The following is a 23,269-nucleotide window of genomic DNA, read 5'->3' as shown; positions in this document are numbered from 1 at the left end:
CTGAACTCAAAATTTTTGATAACCCTCGCATAACTTGGTTGTAGTAATTATACTCATTAACGAAATTAGAAATGTATCCCATGTCATCATCTGAGTCACTTTCAAGGCCGGAAAGATCATTTTCAAGTATTTCTTGAATATCTTTGTCGGTTAACTTCTTTTTTCTAGACATATTTACTGAAAGCAAGAAAATAAAAAATATAATTTTAAAACTGATCCGTACTTTTATGACCGTAACGGGCTTTGGTAAAATATTTACCACCAACTACTTGCTATCTTCCGAAACCGTGGGAATATGTATTTTAGGGTGGATAGCACGTAATTATCCAGATAAAATAACAAATTACTACATAAAAGTAACAAAAACCACTTACCGGAATCTTGTTAGAACACTTTGATAACAAATATTCGCTAAACACCATAAAAATTGTTCGACTTTCAAATTTTCTGCTTAGCCAGTACAGAACCTACGTTTGACACTTCACAGTGTTGCCAACATATTTTTTTATGAATGACAGGTTATGTATGCGTTCATAAACCTATCAAACCACCACATAAGTCAAATTGTATTTAATCTGTGCCTGACAGAACAAAGTGGTAAGTATATGACCGGTGCCCTATTAAGGGTTAACCCTTAATAGGGCAGAGATATGAATTTCGAAATAAAACAACTTGACTAAGTGATTTAGATATTTATTGTAGCCACAATCAAGATGATAGTAAAAAATTTTTTTTCAGGAAATCAGTTTTCATGAAAAACATGGTGGTAACTATATGCCCGTTACCTCTTAATGGTTTTTAGGAAGTGGTAAGTATTTTACCGTTGCCCGTTCGTGCTGCATGAGGCAATACTGTCCTCAGACTGGTGAAGCATGGACATGCCGTCTGTGGATGCACAATGAATGCTTTTAAAGCACGGCGTGGCGCATAAAGCCACTTTGCATACGTCACATCGTTACGTAGTCAACTAATTCCAAAATATCTTCGGAAGACCGATCAAGGGCCCCATCACATGGTTTCTTCTCATGTTCACCAGTATCTAAAGCATTTTTTGGGGTAGTTTCGCTTATTGCCATATCGTCTACCTCTAGATAATCATCTCTGCTGTCAACACAATGCTCTTCGGCAACCTCTGAACTCAAAATTTTTGATAACCCTCGCATAACTTGGTTGTAGTAATTATACTCATTAACGAAATTAGAAATGTATCCCATGTCATCATCTGAGTCACTTTCAAGGCCGGAAAGATCATTTTCAAGTATTTCTTGAATATCTTTGTCGGTTAACTTCTTTTTTCTAGACATATTTACTGAAAGCAAGAAAATAAAAAATATAATTTTAAAACTGATCCGTACTTTTATGACCGTAACGGGCTTTGGTAAAATATTTACCACCAACTACTTGCTATCTTCCGAAACCGTGGGAATATGTATTTTAGGGTGGATAGCACGTAATTATCCAGATAAAATAACAAATTACTACATAAAAGTAACAAAAACCACTTACCGGAATCTTGTTAGAACACTTTGATAACAAATATTCGCTAAACACCATAAAAATTGTTCGACTTTCAAATTTTCTGCTTAGCCAGTACAGAACCTACGTTTGACACTTCACAGTGTTGCCAACATATTTTTTTATGAATGACAGGTTATGTATGCGTTCATAAACCTATCAAACCACCACATAAGTCAAATTGTATTTAATCTGTGCCTGACAGAACAAAGTGGTAAGTATATGACCGGTGCCCTATTAAGGGTTAACTATTACAAACGCCCTCTGTTCACCGAGCCCTGGCTGTCTTTTGTTTACGCTTAATGGCTTAAATAAAACGGGTCAAATTCGGGATACTACGCCTACAAAAGGTTTTAAATACCCCTCCAAGTGTTCTCAACTCTCTACCTAGCGTTTCTAATTATAGAGTATAAATTACACTGGAAGATTATATGCGATTAAAAGGACAACGGCGTGTGTATGTGTTGAAATGAGTAGTCCTATAATTGCTTTAAACTCTGTCTTTTCACCTACAGCGTCGGATGCATCGTAAGGGTGTATCATAATAACTATAAGAGATAACAACCTTTTGTCAAGCTAACTCTAACTAATCCGTTCATTTAATTTCCTGGCGGGGACCCGAATTGCAACATTATTTTGTTTAAGTAGTAATTGAGTTCTTTGAACAGGGTTTTTCCACGGAAATTAATTTTATCACGACGACCTCGAGTGCCACTTTTGAAATGCGTTAAAAGGTCGGACAATCTTAATTTTAGAAGACAAAATAAAATAATACGTCAAATGACGTTTGACGTTGTTCATGTCTGTTTACGTAGTCACACATCACGTGTAAGAACACATTTATATGAAATTGTTTTCAATAGCTTAGAGCGATATCTTAATAAATCCCATAAAACTGCAATGTTTTAACCATGGCGGCACCTGCGCCCGCTCGAGGCGGGCTTTGAATACAAAATAAGTCTTGTTTCTTTTTTACCACTTAGTTGGATCTCGCCGATGCGAATAAAATTCAAAGGAAAATTGACGTTTTATGTCTTTCTTTCTTTTTATATGATTTTAAGGCGGGCGTCGATTATTGTTATTGTCATTAATTTGAAGCAGGTGTTCTGTCTGATGTAAGTTTATGGTGCATTAATCATAGCGGAGCGTTATTAACTTTTATTATACAGTGCGGAAAAAATTAATGGGCCCTGGAGGGAAAGTGCCTAAAAACCTCTAATTGCTCATTTTATTTAAAGGAACCATTCTTTTATTTAAAAAAAATCTTTTATTTTTATAAATAAACGAAATAGCATTCATAGTTTTTTTTATTAGCTTGTATCGTCTGGGAACCGAAGCGACTAAAAATAAAAATAAAAACTTTTGCTATATTATTCCACTAGTCGATACAATTCATGTTGCATGTTAAAATTTATCCAAGATACATTAGGTCTTACACTCTTCTGTAGTACAAAATATCCATAAAATTAGTATTTTTTTAAGTTTTAGTCGGTGCGATTCCTGGACGAGAGAAGCGAATTTAAAAATCGTTGAATGCAGTTTTCTTTCTTTAAAAAAATAAAAGAATGTCCCCTTTAAGTAAAGTGAGCTAACTTAAGGTTTTGAGGTACTTTCCCTCCAGGGCCCATGATTTTTTTCTGCACTGTATATTATATTATTTCTGAAACTGAAAGAAAAGAAAGTTTAATTTACCGTTATTGAATAAATGATTTATGTAATAAAAACTTTAATACAACCAGGATTCGTTTTTTTATTCGTGTCGTATTGTCTGCAATCTGTGCGTCCAAGCCAAAATCTATTTTTTTGTATATCAGCTTGAAGACTAGAACAATTTCGCTTCTTTCAGATAGCAAATTACATTTTCATGTGGCGCCACGATATGTTGCTTATTCCAGCACATTTTACAGAAATACGTGAACGACCGCCGCGTCGGGAGCTTTTCAGTTCTTCAATCGATACTTTATCGAGATCCCATCAAATTATATGCATATACGTGTTTTGCGTTTAGCATTACGTTATGCTTGCGTAAGTGATACATAATGAACTTTGATTTTTTTATACCACGAAGACAACAAACAGGCCCTTCTGATGCTAAGCAGCCACCCCAGCCTTTGGGCGCTTGCAACTTTAGTGGAATTACATGCGCGTTGCCGACCCATGAAAGGTTCAGGATCTTCTCTCACTATGAGCGTAACCGGGAGCGAGGTGGCTGCGCGTGCCCGGGATCGCGGATATCATGTTTCTGAATATATTTTTTTTGTAAGTTTCAACAAAAAAAGTAATCGATGTGTTCGAACAAAAATAAAATTACGCGTTTTTAGAAGCACTTCATATTTTTAGCTTTTGTGCAAAATATTTTTTTATATCAAGCGAAAGTCAAGAAATCAGGTTTCGAATCGACGAAATTACGAGAGAAAGGCCGCAAGATTAGTAATTAAATTTTTGGCAACCGATTTGTGATCTAACAAAGCGCAACGACTTTTCAAAAACTCTGCTGGCTGAACCTACTGCACCTTAAGTAAATAAGGATTCCAATATTTTACTTCTGCGTAAAATTTTTATAGGATTTGAGATCCATTAAAACATGGTAAAACATTTAACTAGTCAACGTTTTCAACTTTTGGGAACAGAAAACAGAAGAGGAAACTAAATTTAGACAGACACTATCATTATCACACAGTCCCGTAGACAAATACAAATATCGTATCCATAGTGATTTACTGTTACTTATTTATTTACTTAGTTCGTAGCAGCTAGTAATTGAATCCGCCTCCACCACATGGCACCTTTTAGTATTTCTATACGTACTTATAGGAAAGTATACGCAGTAATCAAGCATTTTTTATGTCATAATCATAAACATTAAGATATAATTCGACCTTAACTTTCAACATTGCACCGTATTAGCGTCGCCCCACTTTGGCACTTTAAAATTATTACTATTATATTGTTTAATACACTAGCAGCTGAAAGCTTCTGACGACGCGGGTCTATATTAAAACGACCATAGTTTATACCAGAGTTGGTTTTGCCCTGATCCATCTAATTCGCTTGCTTTATAAAATTATGCAGAATTTATGCTTATTCATTTTGTGACAATTAAAGTTATATTCAGGCATCGGAGTTTTTGTCGCATGGTAAGACTAATAGCAAGCTATGGAGTCGACATTTGCCATAAATATAAACTCTTATTCATACTCATACTCATTTATTTAATTTATCCCCCTGCACTCTCCGCGTGTGTATATATGTGTGTGTGTGTGAATTGTAACTTAATTATTGGTAACGATGTTTAAAGTTACCTTTGATCTGCTTCCCATTGTCGTCCCTAAACACAATGTTGCGCCCTCCCGTACGCTTCCACGATATGGTCGGTTCCGGCACCCCGGTGGCCGTGCAGCGCAGCTCCACCGCGCCGCCCTCTAGCGCGCTCGCCTCGGAGCCGCCGTCGTCTGTGATGTCCGGGGGAATCACCACAGACAAGTGACCCATCTAAAACAACCAATTGAAAAATCCCTTTGAGCTTTAAATATGTACATGCCCGCCTAATGGTGGGCCCGATAACAGAAGCCAATATAAAACAAGTGACTTTACTAACTGTCTCCTGTTACCCTTTTATGTTCCCAATTTTTTGTTTCGATTTCTTCAATAAGGTGAAATGTCATTTAACGGTCTACAAGTACTCTTTAAGTAGATATTATGTTTCTAAGCCGGAGCTCGTTAGTATTTTTGTTACTAGCGACCCGCCCCGGTTTGGCATGGGTAGTAATTAGTCCGGTGGCTGGCTGCATGAAACCCTACCTGATAAAAAAAATAGAATATACCTACTCTGTGGGGGTAGCCGACTTTTAGTAGCTTCAACTGCTCTTGGTCGGCAGCGGCGACTTGGCAACAAAAATCCTCATCGAAAAATAGAATGAAACTTGTATGGTAGGATAGCAGAGCTGCCTTTGAGGACAGTAAAAAAACGTGGTCGGCCAAATCCTGTGTTGGCAGATTCCTTTCCTGTGTCCGACTAAATTTGTGGTACCACGTGGCAGCTACAATTTACCTCATCGAAAAATAGAATTAAAAAAACAGATTATAATAGCTACATTATACCTGATGACAGTTTTTGCAGTCCGACATTTACAAAAAAATATATATTATATATCAATATTGAAATATTGTTTCTTCATTACTTACATGCTTAAAAAATAGTTTGAGAAATTAAGAAACCATATTTTCAATATTAAAATAAAAAATATTTTTTATAAATGTGGTCGGACTGCAAAAACTGCCAGGCTAAGGTGAGGCCGACCAAAACATACGTCAACAGGTTTAATTTAGCTATTATAATCCGTGCAAAGAGCATTCTATTTTTCGATGAGATAAAATGTAGCTGCCACGTGGTACTACAAATTCGGTCGGACACAGGAACCTGCCAACACAGGATAAGGCCGACCACTTTTGTTCTACTGTCCTCACAGGCAGCTGTCCTACCATACAAGTTTCATTATATATTTCAATGAGGTTTTTTTTGATGAATTTTTACGTAGTACCATAGTTTTTCGGTTGCATAATTTAGTAATTAAATTTTATTAGCTCTCCTCCTACAATCAAAATTATCATGTTGTAGTTTTTTATTACGTTATAAATAAGTTTGTGTAATTAATAATTAACACTAATAAACCTACTTGCAAAAACTTCAACGCCTGTAACTATAACCGGCCATCACCTGCAGCATTTTTATCAAAACGCAAATCAGACGAGTTACAAAGTCGTGATCTCCCGCTACCTTCATAATACCCAATATAACGTTGATAATGTAACATAATACCCGGAGTCGGGCTCACCTGACTGACCCGAGTCCCGACCCTGTTTACGGGACTGTATAGCCGCACGTTGTTTTCTACTCCTTCCCACATTATTAGGGGTGGTAGGGTAACGCTTTACTACGCTTGTGTTCTTTTATTTTATTTAGTCTCGTGTTATACGAAAATCATGATTTCGTTATTTTACTTATGGTATTACAAAACATATACCAGTGTATAAGTTTATTTATTCAGCATCAATAGTGTATTTGTCTATCTAAAATATTATTTAGATATAAGCTTGTAGGTTGTAGGACTTGTAGGTGACAGTTTTGTGCTTTTTTGTAAAACAATGGGCCTGTAAACAGTCACAATATTGTTTAAGATTACCGTGATAGTTACCTGCTCATGAAATAAAGCTATTAGTAACAGATTAGATCGCGTAGGTATAACGCAATTAAAATACATCGCGACGTGGCATTTGTGGTCAACGGGAGACTGAGGAAAAATAGATTCACCTGTGTCAAAATTACAATGTGCACAATTTTACATTTATGTGACTGTGTTATAAGCATCACATCGGTAAAATGTCAAGTCCAGCGTTAAATTGAGCTAACCTTTAATTCAAATATTAAATCAAAACACGCCAAAGCAAGTCCCGAGTACCTATTTCAAAAACTCAATATTAATAAATATCTTTGTAGAAATGCAGCGCGGAAACTAAGGCGCTGGCCAAAGTTCACCAAAGCAAATTGTTACAAATTGTAACCATAACTTGGCTTCCACTCAATTAGATACCGGCTGCAAAATACCATAAATGTATGTAACCAAGCGTATTAGAAGTCGAACGCGACTCGAATACAATATTAATTGAGAACATTAACGAGATAGTAAAGTTGCGCAGCAATGCGGACAAAGGAAAACAACGTTACAGTACGCCCGCGGGAAACAACTAACTTAACATTTAATGTGGCCCCGGGTTAACTGAACCAGAATTGCCTCTAAAACTTGTTTTCTCTAAGTATATAGGTAATGATACTGTCTAGGGCTTATAAGTAAAAACAGCGAGAACAAAGCGTATCTCGTACAGAGAACATTTCGTTTATTAACGCAATATACCCATAACAACTTATTTCAGCGAGCAATAACAACATTTTTAACAGTAGGTAATCTTTATTTTATATTAATAACGGATTACATAATCTTTAAGATATCAGCTATATGCGTACCTTACTCTGTGTACGAAAATGGTAGGTATACCTACCTACCAATTTTTGCCAATAGGTACGTGGCAGGAATCCTATAGATTATAAGACGGTTGTCCCTCCGGCTAATAATGTACGGGCAGGGGTCCGTGAATGTTGCATGAAGACATATTGTTCACATTCCAGGGTGCGCGGCGGAGTGACTTTGACAAAATTCCAGGGGCGTGCGGAGCGACAGGCCGGCCCAAGTATTTGTCAGGCCCAGGTAAACTCGCCACTTGATTTTTACAATGATTATTAGGTATACCGACGCTTAAACACAGCGCCAAACAAATGTGTTTAATAGGTACGTATTGATGTCTTACTCGTATTATGTCATATTAACCAATAATCGCATAACCAATAACCGTCTTAAATTTCGTGTTAATTGCTGCATAAATTGCAGTCTTTAGGGTGGAACGATAAAACTGTTTTTTTTTGTTCATTCCTGTATCGTCAATCAATGGTCTATACTTACTTTCAGAGGTTCCATTTTTCCAAAAGTTCAAAGTCAATGCGCCACCTGAAGAGATGCCGATTTAGAATGTTGAAATTTCGCATGAAAACCTCTGAAAGTATCATCGATTGACGATACACAAACAAAAAAAAATTTTTTTTTTAACTCCACTGTAATATGCCTAAATGATGTGTATCAAACCATCGTTTACCACAAATAATGTCCATATTAGTTCAAATATATCTTGTTTAACAGCCCCTGGCCCTGGCCCAATTTTTGTATTATATTTATTGCCATCAGTTATATTAACATCTAAAACGAGGAAAGTCCGCAAAATTCGATAAGTACGCATCATCAGAACTACTTTGATAAAAGTCCAGCCGAGCGCATGTATAAATAAATAGGATAAATATTTTCTGCCCGGCACATGATATGACATCGAGAATATTGCTTCGGCATTTTTTCAAATAGTCATCCAGTTCCACAGATTTAATAGATCAATAAATAGTTTATTATAGGATAATTAATGTATGCTATTTAGATTAACTGCAGAATTGAGTATCGAGACCTGTTTTCGTAATTTAGTTCAGATATCTTTACACGAATTTACTTATATGCTGTCAAGGACCTTATTGCTGAAGCTGTTAATCTAGATTTTGTGTCCTGATTGATTCATTTTAATAGTGCTACATGAAATGTAGAAATTACTAAAATGAAACGGACCTAAACGCGAAACATATTGGCAGATAGATAAAATTGCAATACCCTTACAGGGTGTCATGTTGTGATACATTATCGATTAAGAACATCTGTAATTTTACCAATGTGAAAGCAATAAACATATTATTATTATTATTATTAACACCAGTTGACTTGTCACTTATAATCGCATTTATGTGAGATTTTGTATAAACATGATCTTTATTTTAAAATATTTCTGTGTTAAACTATATGTGACGTTTTCAACCAAAAGGTACCACATTGTCGGTTGTCGATAAAGTTGATTTCTAATTGAAGTTATATGGAAATAGCGCCTTACTAACAAGCGACAATAGGTACCCTTTTGACTGAAATTGGCACATAATTATAGTTATTTTTCAAAGAGGAGAAAAAGTGAGCATCAAAATAAATAAAATAAAATGTATTCGAATTCGGAAGATAACATAAAACTAGCAATTCTTGTATGTATATATATATTTATATGTGTATATTTATATATTTTATATATTTCGGGGATCTAAACGGCTGTAACGATTTCGATGAAATTTGTTATGTTGGGGTTTTCGGGGGCGACAAATCGATCTTATATCTGGGAAAACGAGCTTTTTTGAGTGTTTATATGTTTTCCGAGCAAAGTTCGGCCTCTCAGGCACTATACAATTATTGATGAAATACGTACAAGTCTGCAACGATTTTGATAGCACATGCAGAGCAAGAATTGTTTTAGACGTCAAACGTCTATGAAATTATGAGTATTTGTTCACTTGCACTGCGTGTGCTATCAAAATCGTTGCATACTTATCTTGGTCTAACTCTAGTATTTTGGTCTGTTATCTACTGTTAAACAATTAAGTCAAAGAGTAGTATTAGTTGAATTAAGTATAATGTTTCCACTGTTATTTAAGTTATTTTACAGAGCACATATTACAACATCTATATGGACGCCAAAGGTATCTCAATCGTAGACAATAAAAAACATTTTTTTTTCCAATGAGTGTTGCCAACACAACAGTTTTCATAACATAAACTGTAAAATTTTGCGGTTACATTAAATATCCGAACCGTTATACTTATAGTTGGTCAAACCAAATTGTCAGTTAATGAGAACAAAAAAAACTATACTCATCCTTGTTTTTGGGTGCTAGTACTAGTGTTAGACAAAGATAGTATGATTCTCTCTGTCTATGTTTGAAATGAGACAGTCCTTTGACAAACTATATATTTCTACGGCAAACGTCGAATCTCAAACAAATAATTTTTAAGAAAAAAAAACCGACTTCAATGGGGGATGCCGTTGAAAGATTACTTATTGTTGATGGTGCACTCTTAGATTCCAGACAATGAAATGAAAAAGACAGCTTCTTTTGCCTAATAATGTAGAAAAGGAGGTAAAACCACCCACTTTTCTAGTAGCATTTCGTTTCTGTAAGGGTCGCAGTTCTAACCTAACCTAACCCACTTTTCTGATAGCATTTCGTTTCTGTAAGGGTCATAGTTCTAACCTAACCTAACCTACTTTTCTGATAGCAGTTCTGTTCTGTGAGAATCGCAGTTCAAAAACCAACCACCCACCTAACCCACTTTTCTAGTAGCATTTCCGGGTCCGGGTTCGGATCCGAGTCCGGGTCCGTGTCCTGCTGTCCGGGTCCAAGTTTGTGCCCGAGTTCGGTGTGGGTCTGGGTTCAAGTCGGGGTCCGGGTTCAAGTCCGGGTCCGAGTTCGGTCCGGGTCCGAGTTGGGGTCCATGTCCAGACCCGGGTCCGGGTCCGAGTTCGGGTCCAAGTTTGGGTCGGGGTCCATAACGAAGAGAACAAATCGCCAAACGTGAACTATGTGTCATTGAAGAGTTCCATTCTGATCATCATCAGCAGTGCCATTTCATCAAATGTCACTTTTTTAAATGTAAATGCTGGATTTGTTGATGAAAATACAAAAATCACTATATGTATGCCTTTCACATTTGAGGAGTTCCCTCAGTTCCTCATGGATCCCATCATCAGAACTCGAGCTTGACAAAAATGTGTCTTGAAAACTTAATTTGCTTAACAAACATAAAGAAGAGGACAACTCGCCAAACGTAAACTATGCGTCATTAAAGAGTTTCATTCTGATCATCATCAGCAGTTCCACTTCATCAAATGTCACTTTTTTAAATGGAAATGCTGGATTTGTTGACGAAAATACAAAAATCACTATATGTATGCCTTTCACATTTGAGGAGTTCCTTCGATTCCTTATGGATCCCATCATCAGAACTCGAGCTTGACAAAAATGTGTCTTGAAAACCTAACTTGCTTAACAAACATAACGAACAGGACAAATCGCCAAACGTGAACTATGCGTCATTGAAGAGTTCCGTTCTGATCATCATTAGCAGTTCCACTTCATCAAATGTCACTTTTTTAAATGTAAATACTTGATTTGTTGATGAAAACACAAAAATCACTATATGTATGCCTTTCACATTTAATTTTGAGGAGTTTCCTCAGTTCCTCATGGATATTATCATCAGAACTCGAGCTTGACAAAAATGTGTCTTGAAAACCTAACTTGCTTAACAAACAAAACGAAGAGGACAAATCGCCAAACGTGAACTATGCGTCATTGAAGAGTTCCGTTCTGATCATAATCAGCAGTTCCCCTTCATCAAATGTCACTTTTTTAAATGTAAATGCTTGATTTGTTGATGAAAATACTAAAATCACTATACGTATGCCTTTAACATTTGAGGAGTTCCCTCGATTCCTCATGGATCTCATCATCAGAACTGCGTTCTGACAAAAACGGGACTAATCTGTATGTATATATATACAATAAATAAATAAAAATTCAAAATCGGTCCAGAAATGACGGAGTTATGTAACAAACATTTAAAAAATACAACCGAATTGAGAACCTCCTCCTTTTGAAATCTTGAAGTAGGTTAAAAAAGTAAAACTTAAGCGGCAAAACGAGATGGCTGTATGGATATTTGCATCATGTGTTGACTGTTTAAGCTCAGTGGCGCCTTTAATAATAAAAAGATTTCCGGAATTTCTTGTCGGTCTGTAAGTACAACAATGTCAACATGTCGTGTCATGTCATATTGTCGATGTTGAGTTCCTATTAGGTGGTAGAATAAATTAAAAAATGTTTGTCACACAAAAATATTAATAAGTCATAGGTACGTAGCTACTTCCTTATTCTTACATTTCCTTAGTGTGTAAATTCTTATGCAGGCTGCTCGATATCACATGAATTTTGCAAATTCCGTTTGCACACTAGGCCAAGCAATAAGGAGGTATAAAGGGAAATGCTAGGAACACAATTTTTTACTTCGTAGCTTTGTTTGGACTAGTTAGGAGATGAACATATCAAAAGTCCCCAACCATAACCCTGGTGCTGTGGGGAAGAGGGGGGTTTGAAGGTTAAATTTTTCGGTTTTTCGATTATATCTCGGAAACTATGGGTCTGAGCGACATGGCCACTTATACAAAATGAAAAGTGATTTAATTTGCTACAAGTTTTATTAGGTCAATTTTTTTGATATCTTGTATAGTTTTTGAGATATCCGCTCTTGAAGGTTTATTTAGGGCTCTCATTTTTATCTTGATTATCTACATCAGTAAAGCTGCTAGGCCGGCTTTGGTAATGTTTTCGTATAAATCGGTGGCGCTGAATTCATTTGTGTTATCAACATTGACACCCTTCCGAAGTAAAAACATATAAACTTTAAACAAATTACTTTTTTTTAACTCCTCTTCACGCTTAAACCGCTGAACCGATTTAGTTCAAATTGGGAAGTAATTAAATGATCAGCCATTTTTAAAAGTGATCTGCAAAAAAAATAGCCATTGAATTATTTGGGCAGCATACAAATATGTTGCCGGCAATAAATAAAAATCGAGCTGCACCTCTTGTTCAGCAAATAATTCACAAACGGTCAACATTATAAACCAATATCCATCTGCTTAATAAATAGTTGAGCTGCAAAATTATTATTTGGTCAGCAAGATTTAAAAATTGGTTGGCAGTTTAATTGAGACGTATGCATATTAAACAAATGGTAATCTGATATAATAAGATGGGTTGCGTTTGATTTGAAAAATCGGCAGGGTTGCAGGCGGAGCGGAATCGTGTGCGTGCATTTCATTCGATAATTATTAGCAGTCACATTGCGGTGTTCTAACGTATTTGTTGGTGATATTTATCCGTTTTGGTACTTTGAGAGTATTATAGGTGTAAAATAGAAGATATTAGCTACAAGAAAAGTGGGTTAGCTTAGGTTAGAACTGCGAACTTTACAGAAACCAACTGCTACTAGAAAAGTGGGTTAGGTTAGAACTAATTTTTGCGAATCAGTTAAATTGTAATCCAAAATGAAATAATCCGCTTACCCACTGACTGCTTAACAAAATTTGATTAATGGTGGATCGCTTACTGCCGATCAAATAATTAGTTTGCCAACCAAATCAATTTAGAGCAGTTCATTATGACATTAATTGCGAACTGATTTTGAAATACTTGCTAACCTTAAGTTGCTGATCAAATACACATTTTGGCTGACCAAATATATATTTTTGTTCATCAAAATAGGAATATTTTGCAGATCGATTAAATAACACCCGTTGAAATTTGGTAAATAGATGTTTCAAGTCCCGAGACAGGATATAATATAGTTTTTATCTCAAAAATCATACTTTGAAGGTGTGAAATTTGATGTGAGGGGAATTCAGCTTCTTCGCCGAAGTTGAATTCCTGATGTTAATACTGTTTAAATTTAGGTTTGAAGTCATGTTTGGTATCATTATCAACTAAATCAAACATGTAGACCATCCCAAGTATTGTTTAAATAGGTTCAGCGGTTATTGATTCCCCATACAAATTTCCACCCCACTTTTCACACCCTTAGAAGATGATTTTGGTTATAAAACTATCCTATGTGTCCCGGGACTCAAACCATCTCTATACCAAATTTCATCGAAATCGGTTCGGCGGTTTAAGCGTAAAGAGGAGTATTATAAAAAAAATATTTTTTTTAATTTTGTTTTTACTTAGGAATGGTGTCAATGTTTATACCATATATGAATTCAGCACCCCCGATTTATACGAAAACGATTCCTAACCCGGCCTAGCAGCTTCACTGATGTATAGATAATCATGATAAAAATGAGAGCCCTAAATAAACCTTCAAGAGCGGATATCTCAAAAACTATACAGGATATCGAAAAACTTGACAATAAATCTTGTAACAAATTAAATCTCTATTCATTTTGTATAAGTGGCCAAGTCGCTCAGACTCAAAGTTTCCGAGATATAATCCAAAAACCGAAAAATTTAACCTTCAAACCCCCCTCTCCCCCACAGCACCAGGGTTACGGTTGGGGACTTTTGATATGTTCATCTCCTAACTAGTCCAAACAAAGCTACGAAGTTAAAAATTGTGTTCCTAGCATTTCCCTCTATACCTCTTTCTGGGCATTTATTTCCTGGCCTACACTGCGAACCGCAAGGATAATATATGAGATTTATTTACATCCAAACAGCGGAACACGCTAGCGTTGTAACAGATATTATACTAAAGTAAGTACCTAACTTACATACAAGAAATTGTAGAAAATTATTCAGGGCGCCACTTACTACGTAACTGTCACATTTTTGACGTAAAATGCTTAAACATGGCAACAATTTAGTATGTTTTTTTAGTTCCATTTTATTAATTTTTTACTAATTTATGTCGCACTATACATATATGTGCAAAGGATTGATGAAGCACAATGTTATATGCCACATAATATATTGCTGAGTAGGTTTACTTTAGGCTGTAAGGTGTGATTTTAAATTGAATACAAAAAATATTGTGTTTATTTTTGTATTTTTAAGGGCTCGACGACGAAACGACGCGATGCCGCAGAAATTCACGGCACCACAGAAATCCACGGCACGCGCGCCGCGTCATGGAGATTCACGGCCCCGCGCCGTGGAAACTCACGGCGCCAGTGCTCCGTGCTACGGCGTCGTAGCACGGCGCCACAAACCCGTTTTCGGTGCTATACTGCGTCGTAATCTTCGTAAATGAACGAAGATGTAACTTATAAAAAAATAGAACATGTGACAAATTTTATAAGTATTATGAGTAGTGTTGCGAACGCAACTTATTATTTGTATTAATATTTTAACACATATTTAGATCAAAGCTGAAATAAGGAATCATAACTAATTTTGTATATGAATTCATTTAATAATTTTGACATAAGTATGACCATAATTGTTGGAGTACTTGCTAACTAACATTTACTTTATAAATATCTTGATAGTAATTTGGAACACGAAAGACGAATTCTTGAGTTAAACTTGATTTATTATAACTTGATAGGTGTGCACACATAGAATTGCGAACGTGAATTGTGAATGAATGAATAGGTAGTTATTGACTCATTACGAAACCTCTTTATAAACTAAATGCTGATGGGGCAAATGAACAATATGATGCATGTGCAATTTACTTGTACAATAATTGTTACGAAATTAACAAAATTTTATTTTCATAATGGACATTTATAAATACATTATATAAATAGGTACTTATAATTATAATTCGTATAAAAATCAACATGTTTTATTAACGTTATTATTTCTAAAATTAAATGCTCTTACCATCTGTATGCTGATGACTTGCAGCTTTATACCCAAGCGAGTGCAAAGGATCTGGGGTATCTGGGCTCACATGGGAACCTCAGGTGTCCGACGTTAGTCGTAGAGTAATTAATACGTTAAGAGCACTCTATCGTCATAAACATTTTCTCCCGGTCAGCACAAAAACTCTCCTCGTCCAAGCTCTTGTTCTGCCTGTCCTTGATTATGCTGATGTTTGTTACACTAATCCCACTCAAGACTCTTTAAACATACTTGACCGGCTACTTAATAGCTGCATTCGGTTCGTGTTCGGACTTCGTATGTATGACCATATCTTCTCTTTCCGTAGAAAACTTAATTGGCTCCCTATACGACAACGTAGGTCTCTACTCACTACACTACTCTGTGTACTCTCTACTTTCAATCATGTTTGACCCGTCCGCCCCTCATTATCTCTGCTCGAAATTTAAATTTGTTACCCCTCGTCCAGGCACAGATCTTCGCTTTTCCCGTAGCCTTAAGCTCATTGTCCCCCAACATCAAACGGGTTTCATGTCCAATTCTTTCACTGTCCAGGCTATCAGACTTTGGAACGATCTCCCACTCTCTATCAGACAAGCGCAAACCAAATTCACATTCAAGCGCATGTTGCGCAAGTATTTCCTTGACAAACTTTCTTCTTCGTCAACTTAGTGATTCACACTAGGTATATAAATATGTATAGTATCTATGTATTTATGTTTATTTGTATTAAGTATATGTGTAAGTTTATCAATATAGTTTATATTCGTTTAGTCTTGGTTACAAATTCATTTACTTTAAAAGTCACTGCACCTACTTAATCTTTCTGGTTTAACCCATTGGTTGACTGGTAGAGAATGCCTTAAGGCATTAAGTCCGCCTTTTGTACCTTCATGTATTGTGAAATAAAGCTTAAATAAATAAATAAATAAATGTTTTATATAAATATAAATTTAATAAGAATTATTTATTTTATGAAACACATTATAACGTCACAATAAAAAAAACAGTAAACAGAAAGTCCATGCATAGATCGTGATCGGCAACGCAGGCTTCGTCAAGTGGACACAAAAGCAAATCAGCAACAGGCTTCGTCATCTACTTACAAATGATGTAATCCGCAACAGGCTTTGTCTATTTTAACCACTAAATTAAACTAGGCTATGGTGCCACCCCGGACCGTAGCCGGCCCAAACGTCCCCATGACACTGTCAGCGTTGCCCCGTTGAAGTGCCAAATAGATCTCTTGGACCAGAAATAAATTTAATTATTAGTTATCACCACATCAATAACTTAAATATATAAAGAGATTAATATATAAGTACAAAATAGATAGCTCTATGACGCAGCGTGGCGCCGTGACACGACGCCGTAGCACGGCGCGACGGCGCCGTGAATCTCCTATAAGCGGCGATGTATTTCTGCGACGTCGTGTAGTTCCACGGTGGGGCGCCGTAGGTTCCCGCGGCGCCGCATCATTTTCATGGTGACGGTGCCGTGCCGTGGACACGTGGCCGAGCCCTTAGTTCTATTATTGCTGCTATCCTGATCTTTTGTGACCGGCACTATAATACCCAAGAAACAACTGAACCCCAAAGTATCATACATGAAGCAAACCAACAAGCTAATTACAGCAGCATTATATAACTCCTTTATAAAATATGGTTCCGTATTTCAAAAGGAAATAACTTGACCCTTATATGATCACTATGTTGTCCGTCAGTCCGTCAGTCTGTCCGTCTGTCAAGACCCTTTATCTCTGGAACTCGTGGATTTATTATAGGAGTACAATTGCGTATGATAGCCAATTGTCAAAATTGTTATTTTTGTCACTTTTTTAGCACAACAAATCCGATTCCTAAAAGTTTATAGACCCCAGTTTTAAGCACATGATATCAGCCGTGATTAAACCAACGAAACGACTATTTTGTCAGAAACCAACTGACAGATCAAAATATTATAAATCTTTAAATATAATTCATACATCGCAACGCGCGTGTAATATCTCCGGTGTTGCAGGCGTCCATAGGCTACGGTAACTGCTTACCATCAGGCGGGCCGTATGCTTGATTGCCACCGACGTGGTATAAAAAAATACATATAAATGTCCAACCGATTTTTATATCGTCAATATTCCATTCACGGCTCCGGTGTCAGGTTTGATTAAAGTAAGTAATCACGGAGCGTTTGCAAGTCACGTTTCTTTTCCTCGTCCATGCTCGCGCGCGCCGCGGTCGGCCGTATGCTGCGTAGGCATCAACAGGTAAGCGAGTCATTTGTTATCCTACAAAAATATTTCACTTGAGTTAGGTCAACACGAAAGACGCAGGGAACTTAACAAGATGGAAAGCAACTCGGATGTGCAAAAACGCTTACCTATTTGTCTGTTTATTTCAATTCACCTGCCAGCTTTGTGTGTACTACTGTGTACTGTGCTTACGAAAAAAAGATTCCAGAATAGAAAACTTTACGATACTGATCTCATGAAATGTATTTGTTGTCTTAAAACTGTTTTGCCTATGATATGATTTCACGTTTGAATTACGAGTAATAGACATCAATACAATTTTAATGTAGAGATAAACCACGAATTGACAAAAATACGCGTAGTTTATACAATTTTTACGGCGCTCAAAATATTTGCAAAAAAAATATTTATACACATAATTAAAATGTAAATATGTACATAGGCAACACTGAAAGTGTTTAGAAAAGGCCACTTATATAACAAAAAGAGGCATATAATAAATAATAATAAAAGAAAAACTTTAAATTACAATGATTGACTAAGTCCCACGGTAAGCCCAAGGAGGCTTGTGTTATGGGTACTCAGACAACGATATATATAATATATAAATACTTAAATACATAGAAAACACCCATGACTCAGGAACAAATATCTGTGCTGATCACACAAATATAATGCCCTTACCGGGATTCGAACCCAGGACCATCGGCTTCACAGGCAGGGTCACTACCCACTAGGCCAGACCTGTCGGTTTAAGAAACTATAACTTAAGTATAATATTTTATTTTATTTTGTTGTATTTCAGCATTACTGGCAATTTGAAAATTGTACCCATCAAAAATATTACATTACATGTAATAAGGTGCAAGTCTTGCAACGCAGTTCTTCTACTACAAAAAAGTTTTAAGATGTAATGTGAAACCAAGTCGGTTATTCTAGTCAGTGCTAGGGGGTGTTAAAACCTTTTATTAGGACCAATTATACATCTTTATTTTTTTTGCATGTAATGTTTTTGATAGAATCTCATCTCTTTGTAGGAAGTCCTTCTTTTCGGGTACTATTTCTTGTACGTCAGCTACCACTTTTCTCAAAGCTTATACCTATACCATATATTCATATCCATATCATACTCATACTATATACATCTTCATACTCACGTCGTACATCGTAGTGTACCTTTACTTTCCCTACTATTTCTATAAACTAAAAATTACTGTGTAATAGCATATATTTCTATGGCATTACAAACTTACTTATGCAGTTCTTAAATATTTAAAACGTAATTGATATTGCAATATTTTTTGGTTTTTTATGGTTTATTAAAACTAATTTCATTAAAAATTTGTAGGTGTAGGTGTGCTAGAAGTAATACCATAGAATTATGATGATCGGTGAGTGAGTGAGTGTGTCAGTGACAAAACTAAGTAATTTTGATGTGCAATCATTCTTAAACCACAAGTTCAAATTGAATGTTCTTAGGAATTTATATATCTAAGCCATATTATGTCCTATATGTCACTGAAAATTCAGAATTCTAGCTTTAGCCAGCACAAAATTACAGGACGTTAAAAATGGCATGAATCACGTCGAGAAAAGGATCTCTGTGCCTGTTTGTTTTGCTCGACTTGGCGGGGGCACGGCGCGTGATGACATACCTAAAATACAAATGTCAACCGAATATCAGGATCGATGGGGCGTTTAGTCATACGTATTATGAAAAAAACGCTGCACTTTAAGATGGAAGCAAGCCACTTTGCATGGTGATAGTAGACACCAAAGTAGACGATTTTTTCCGAAGCACCCAAAAATTCACACCTTAGAAGCCGAGATTTAGCGAGGTCTATTAGGAAATAGTAAAAAATCCACAAGTTTCAGGGATCAACAAATATCGGGAAAAAATATATTATTTGAAAGAAAATCACTTTTTTTAACGTAAAAAAAATAAAAATAAAATCTTCAAACAATAATAGTGTCAAATCATTAATAACCAATTTTTTCTCTTTTGCGCTTTATTCTTGCAAATAATGTCCTCGACTTTGAAGAATGTCTGAAAATAAGTTTTTTTTGTTAAAGTCAAATATATTTCTTAATATATGACGAAAACCGCATCAAAATCGGTTAAGCAGTTTTTGAGATACAAGTTTCAGAAGTTGGCTTACTTCTATTTATTTATATGGGATTTTTTTGTCTTATGTAAGTAGTCCAAAAAGCATGTAAGTTATTTTGGAAAAATATTGTGTAGATATTATCTGTTTGTCAGAAACTTGGTTAAGAGACTATGAAAATTGTACTCATATTGGTGACTATATTACTGCAAACTCGTTCTGCAGAAGGTCTGCAATAAGAGGGGGAACGATGATTCTAATTAAAAAAACTATAAATTTTAAAACGAGACCAGATATTTGCGCCCTTTCTACAGAACGAGTCATTGAAATTTCATGTGTAGAGATGGATCGTTGTCTAATTGTTTGTGTGTATAGACCGCCTGCAAGTAACTATGATTTGTTTGAAGCATCGATTGAAGAGGTATTAAGGCGTGCGACTCGATGTGTAAAACCTTTAATAATTTGTGGTGATTTTAATGTCGACCTCTTAAAAAATACAACTGAACGCAATAAGTTAGTTAATTTATTTAAATGCTACAATCTGTTCCATCTGTTCAATGAACCGACTAGGACAACTACTACATCTAGTACATGTATTGATAATGTGTTCTGTAACGCCGATTGGGCATCGAAACACATAATAAATAATTTGAGATCTGATCACACGGGTCAAATGGTTACATTTCAATTTCAAATCGAATGTGTTCCTACGACAACCTATAATTATAGACCAGTCACTGCTGAAAGGGTCGAGCGCTTTAGAGAGAACATAATACATGACAAAAGAACGTCATCATTATATGATAGGCTTAAAGTAGATCAAACAGTAGATGGTTACTCTTCAGATTTATTTCGTTTAATAACTGAGGTATATGAACACACATTTCCAATAAAGACTGCAAAGCGTAAACATAAACTACATTTTAATGATTGGGCTACAAAAGGCATTCGAGAAAGCCGAGACCACTTGTTTGAACTCTATAACTTGAAAGCTACACTTTGTGATCAGTCTCTAACCGAATTCGTAAAAAATACTCGAAAATGTTTAAAAAAGTTTGTATACAAGCTAAGTCAATGTATTTAAGCAATAGGATTAAGTCTTCCGGCAATAAAATCAAGACAACATGGTCGGTCATCAACGAAGAATTGGGTAAATCAAGAGTAGGGAACACTAAAATGGAGTTAATTGTCGACGGTGTGACTCTTAAAGAAAATATTGACATTGCAAATGAATTTGTAAACTTTTTTGCTAAAATCCCTGCTGACACGACCAAATCTCTAAATTCTAATTGTATGGAAGCTAAACGATTTTTAAACGAACATGTGGTAGAAGGTCCTATTTTTAAGTTTCACCACATAACTGAATTATATCTTATTAAAACTTACAAATCTTTAAAACTCAAATAAACCAAGGACATTTTTGGACTCTCTGTGCAATTACTCGATACGATCATAGACATCATAGCACCTCATTTATGTCATCTCTTTAATTTGTGTGTCGATAGTAGTACTTTTCCTGAATTAATGAAAAATAGCAAAATTATCCCACTGTTCAAATCTGGAGACCCTAAAGAACGTACAAACTTTCGGCCGATTTCAATTTTGCCAGCATTAAGTAAAGTATTTGAAAAATTATCCTAAACCAATTGTTATCCCATTTCAATTCTAATAATATCATGCACACTCAACAATTTGGTTTTACCAAAGGCCGGTCGACATCTGATGCTACAGCATATCTTGTGAGACGGATATTTGATGCCTTGAATGATTCGTGTGATGCTATAGGTATCTTTTGCGACTTGTCCAAGGCATTCGATTGTGTGGACCACTCGACATTATTGGAAAAACTTAGCTATTATGGCGTCAGAGGTAGTTCTTTAGATGTTATTCGATCTTATTTGTCTAGAAAGACCCAGTGTGTAGAAGTTGAAGGGTGTAAGTCGGTCGAAAGGTTGGTAGAAATGGGAGTTTCTCAAGGGTCTATATTAGGCCCTTTTCTATTTTTGACCTACATTAACGACTTACCGTATGTGCTCGAAGGTTTAACGGATACAGTTCTTTTCGCTGATGACACGTCTCTCTTGTTTAAAGTGCCCAGAAACAGTGACACAGCTGAGACTATCATAAACCCGGTCTTGCAGAAGACATTGACTTGGTTTACCACAAACAACTTGCTTCTGAACCCGAAAAAGATTAAATGTATCCGGTTCTCCACTTGCCGTCAGCAAATCGGTCACAAACCAAATTTGATTCTCGGACAGGATGTTTTAGAGTTTTCAGCTAGCTTAAGTAGTAAATTATATTCTGCTGCCTATGCTGTTAAAAAAATTAGACAAATAACAGATATAAATACAGCAAGATTGGTTTATTATAGCTATTTTCATAGTCTGATGTCGTACGGAGTCCTAGTGTGGGGAAGAGCTGCAGATATTGAGAGCATATTTATTCTTCAAAAAAGAGCAGTGCGAGCAATTTATAATCTAAAACCTCGCACGTCAATAAGAAATCTTTTTAGAGACGTAAACATTATAACATTGCCGTCGCTCTTTATTTATGAAGTTATTATGTACGTCAAGAAGCATTACGAAGATCTTCCAAAAATTAGTGACATACATAACTATAATACGAGAAATAAAGGAAAACTTGCGGTGCGGCGGTTACGATTGGCAAAAGTTAGAAAGTCTTTCGTAGGGCAATCGATCCATTTTTACAACAAAATACCTAGTCACATAACAGATTTACCATATCATCAATTTAAAAGAGTTGTAAAAACCACTTTGACTAAGAAAGCCTATTATAAAATATCAGATTATTTAATAGACAAAAATGTTTGGGCTGATTGTGATATTGTAGCGTAAAGAGTAGATACTAAGTCTGTATAAGTGTTAATTATTACTATTAATAGTATGTAACAATAATATAATGTACACGACGGACACAAGTGTATCTTGTATACCTATGTGGGAAATAAATAATTAAATTAAATTAAATTTTAAGAAAATTAACAGGTACTTTATCGACATAACGAATATGTATATTATATATTTACAAGAAAAGGATTATTCGTCTTCAGCTTCATTCGTACTGGCCGAACTGGTTAAACTGAAAAAATACATATGGACGTAACATCGTAATAAGTTTATATAAAATTGAAACTAATACCATAATCAATCGTCGTTCTTTATGAGGCACTAACATCCTAAAAAGGCATACCTACATAGGTATCTATATCATTAGCTACTTACTTATTCATCTTTTATTGCTACATATCCCTTTGCAAAATGTGCATTGTGCAGTGCATGGCAAGTCGACGCGTAGGCAACCACAGTGCATCGTGTTGAAGCCTGACTTGCATGCGCATTGGTCCAGGAGGCTCAGTTCCGACCAAAGTGGTGCCTCATCAGACCAATGTGGTACCCAATATACCTTGTGAGCTTTTATTCCACCCCCAATTAAATGGACACGATGGATTCGATGGACTTGGGCGTCCCATTCTAATGAATTGCCCCATATATGGCCCTCTTGGTACGCTGCACGCAAATAAAAACAAAC

General features: G+C 35.9%; 1 protein-coding gene across 1 annotated transcript in view; it reads right to left on the bottom strand.

The window, feature by feature from the left end:
- LOC134751770 (lachesin-like) overlaps window positions 1–23,269 on the bottom strand; it is a 76,878-nt gene that overhangs the window by 20,828 nt on the left and 32,781 nt on the right. The window contains exon 4 of the mRNA XM_063687234.1: window positions 4,818–5,007. Coding sequence (XP_063543304.1) covers window positions 4,818–5,007 — 190 coding nt within the window. The remainder of the gene's footprint in view (window positions 1–4,817; window positions 5,008–23,269) is intronic.

Source organism: Cydia strobilella, chromosome 2 (genome assembly GCF_947568885.1).
Source record: "Cydia strobilella chromosome 2, ilCydStro3.1, whole genome shotgun sequence".
Classification (NCBI taxonomy): Eukaryota; Metazoa; Arthropoda; class Insecta; order Lepidoptera; family Tortricidae; genus Cydia; species Cydia strobilella.
This window is presented reverse-complemented; position numbering and strand designations above follow the sequence as displayed.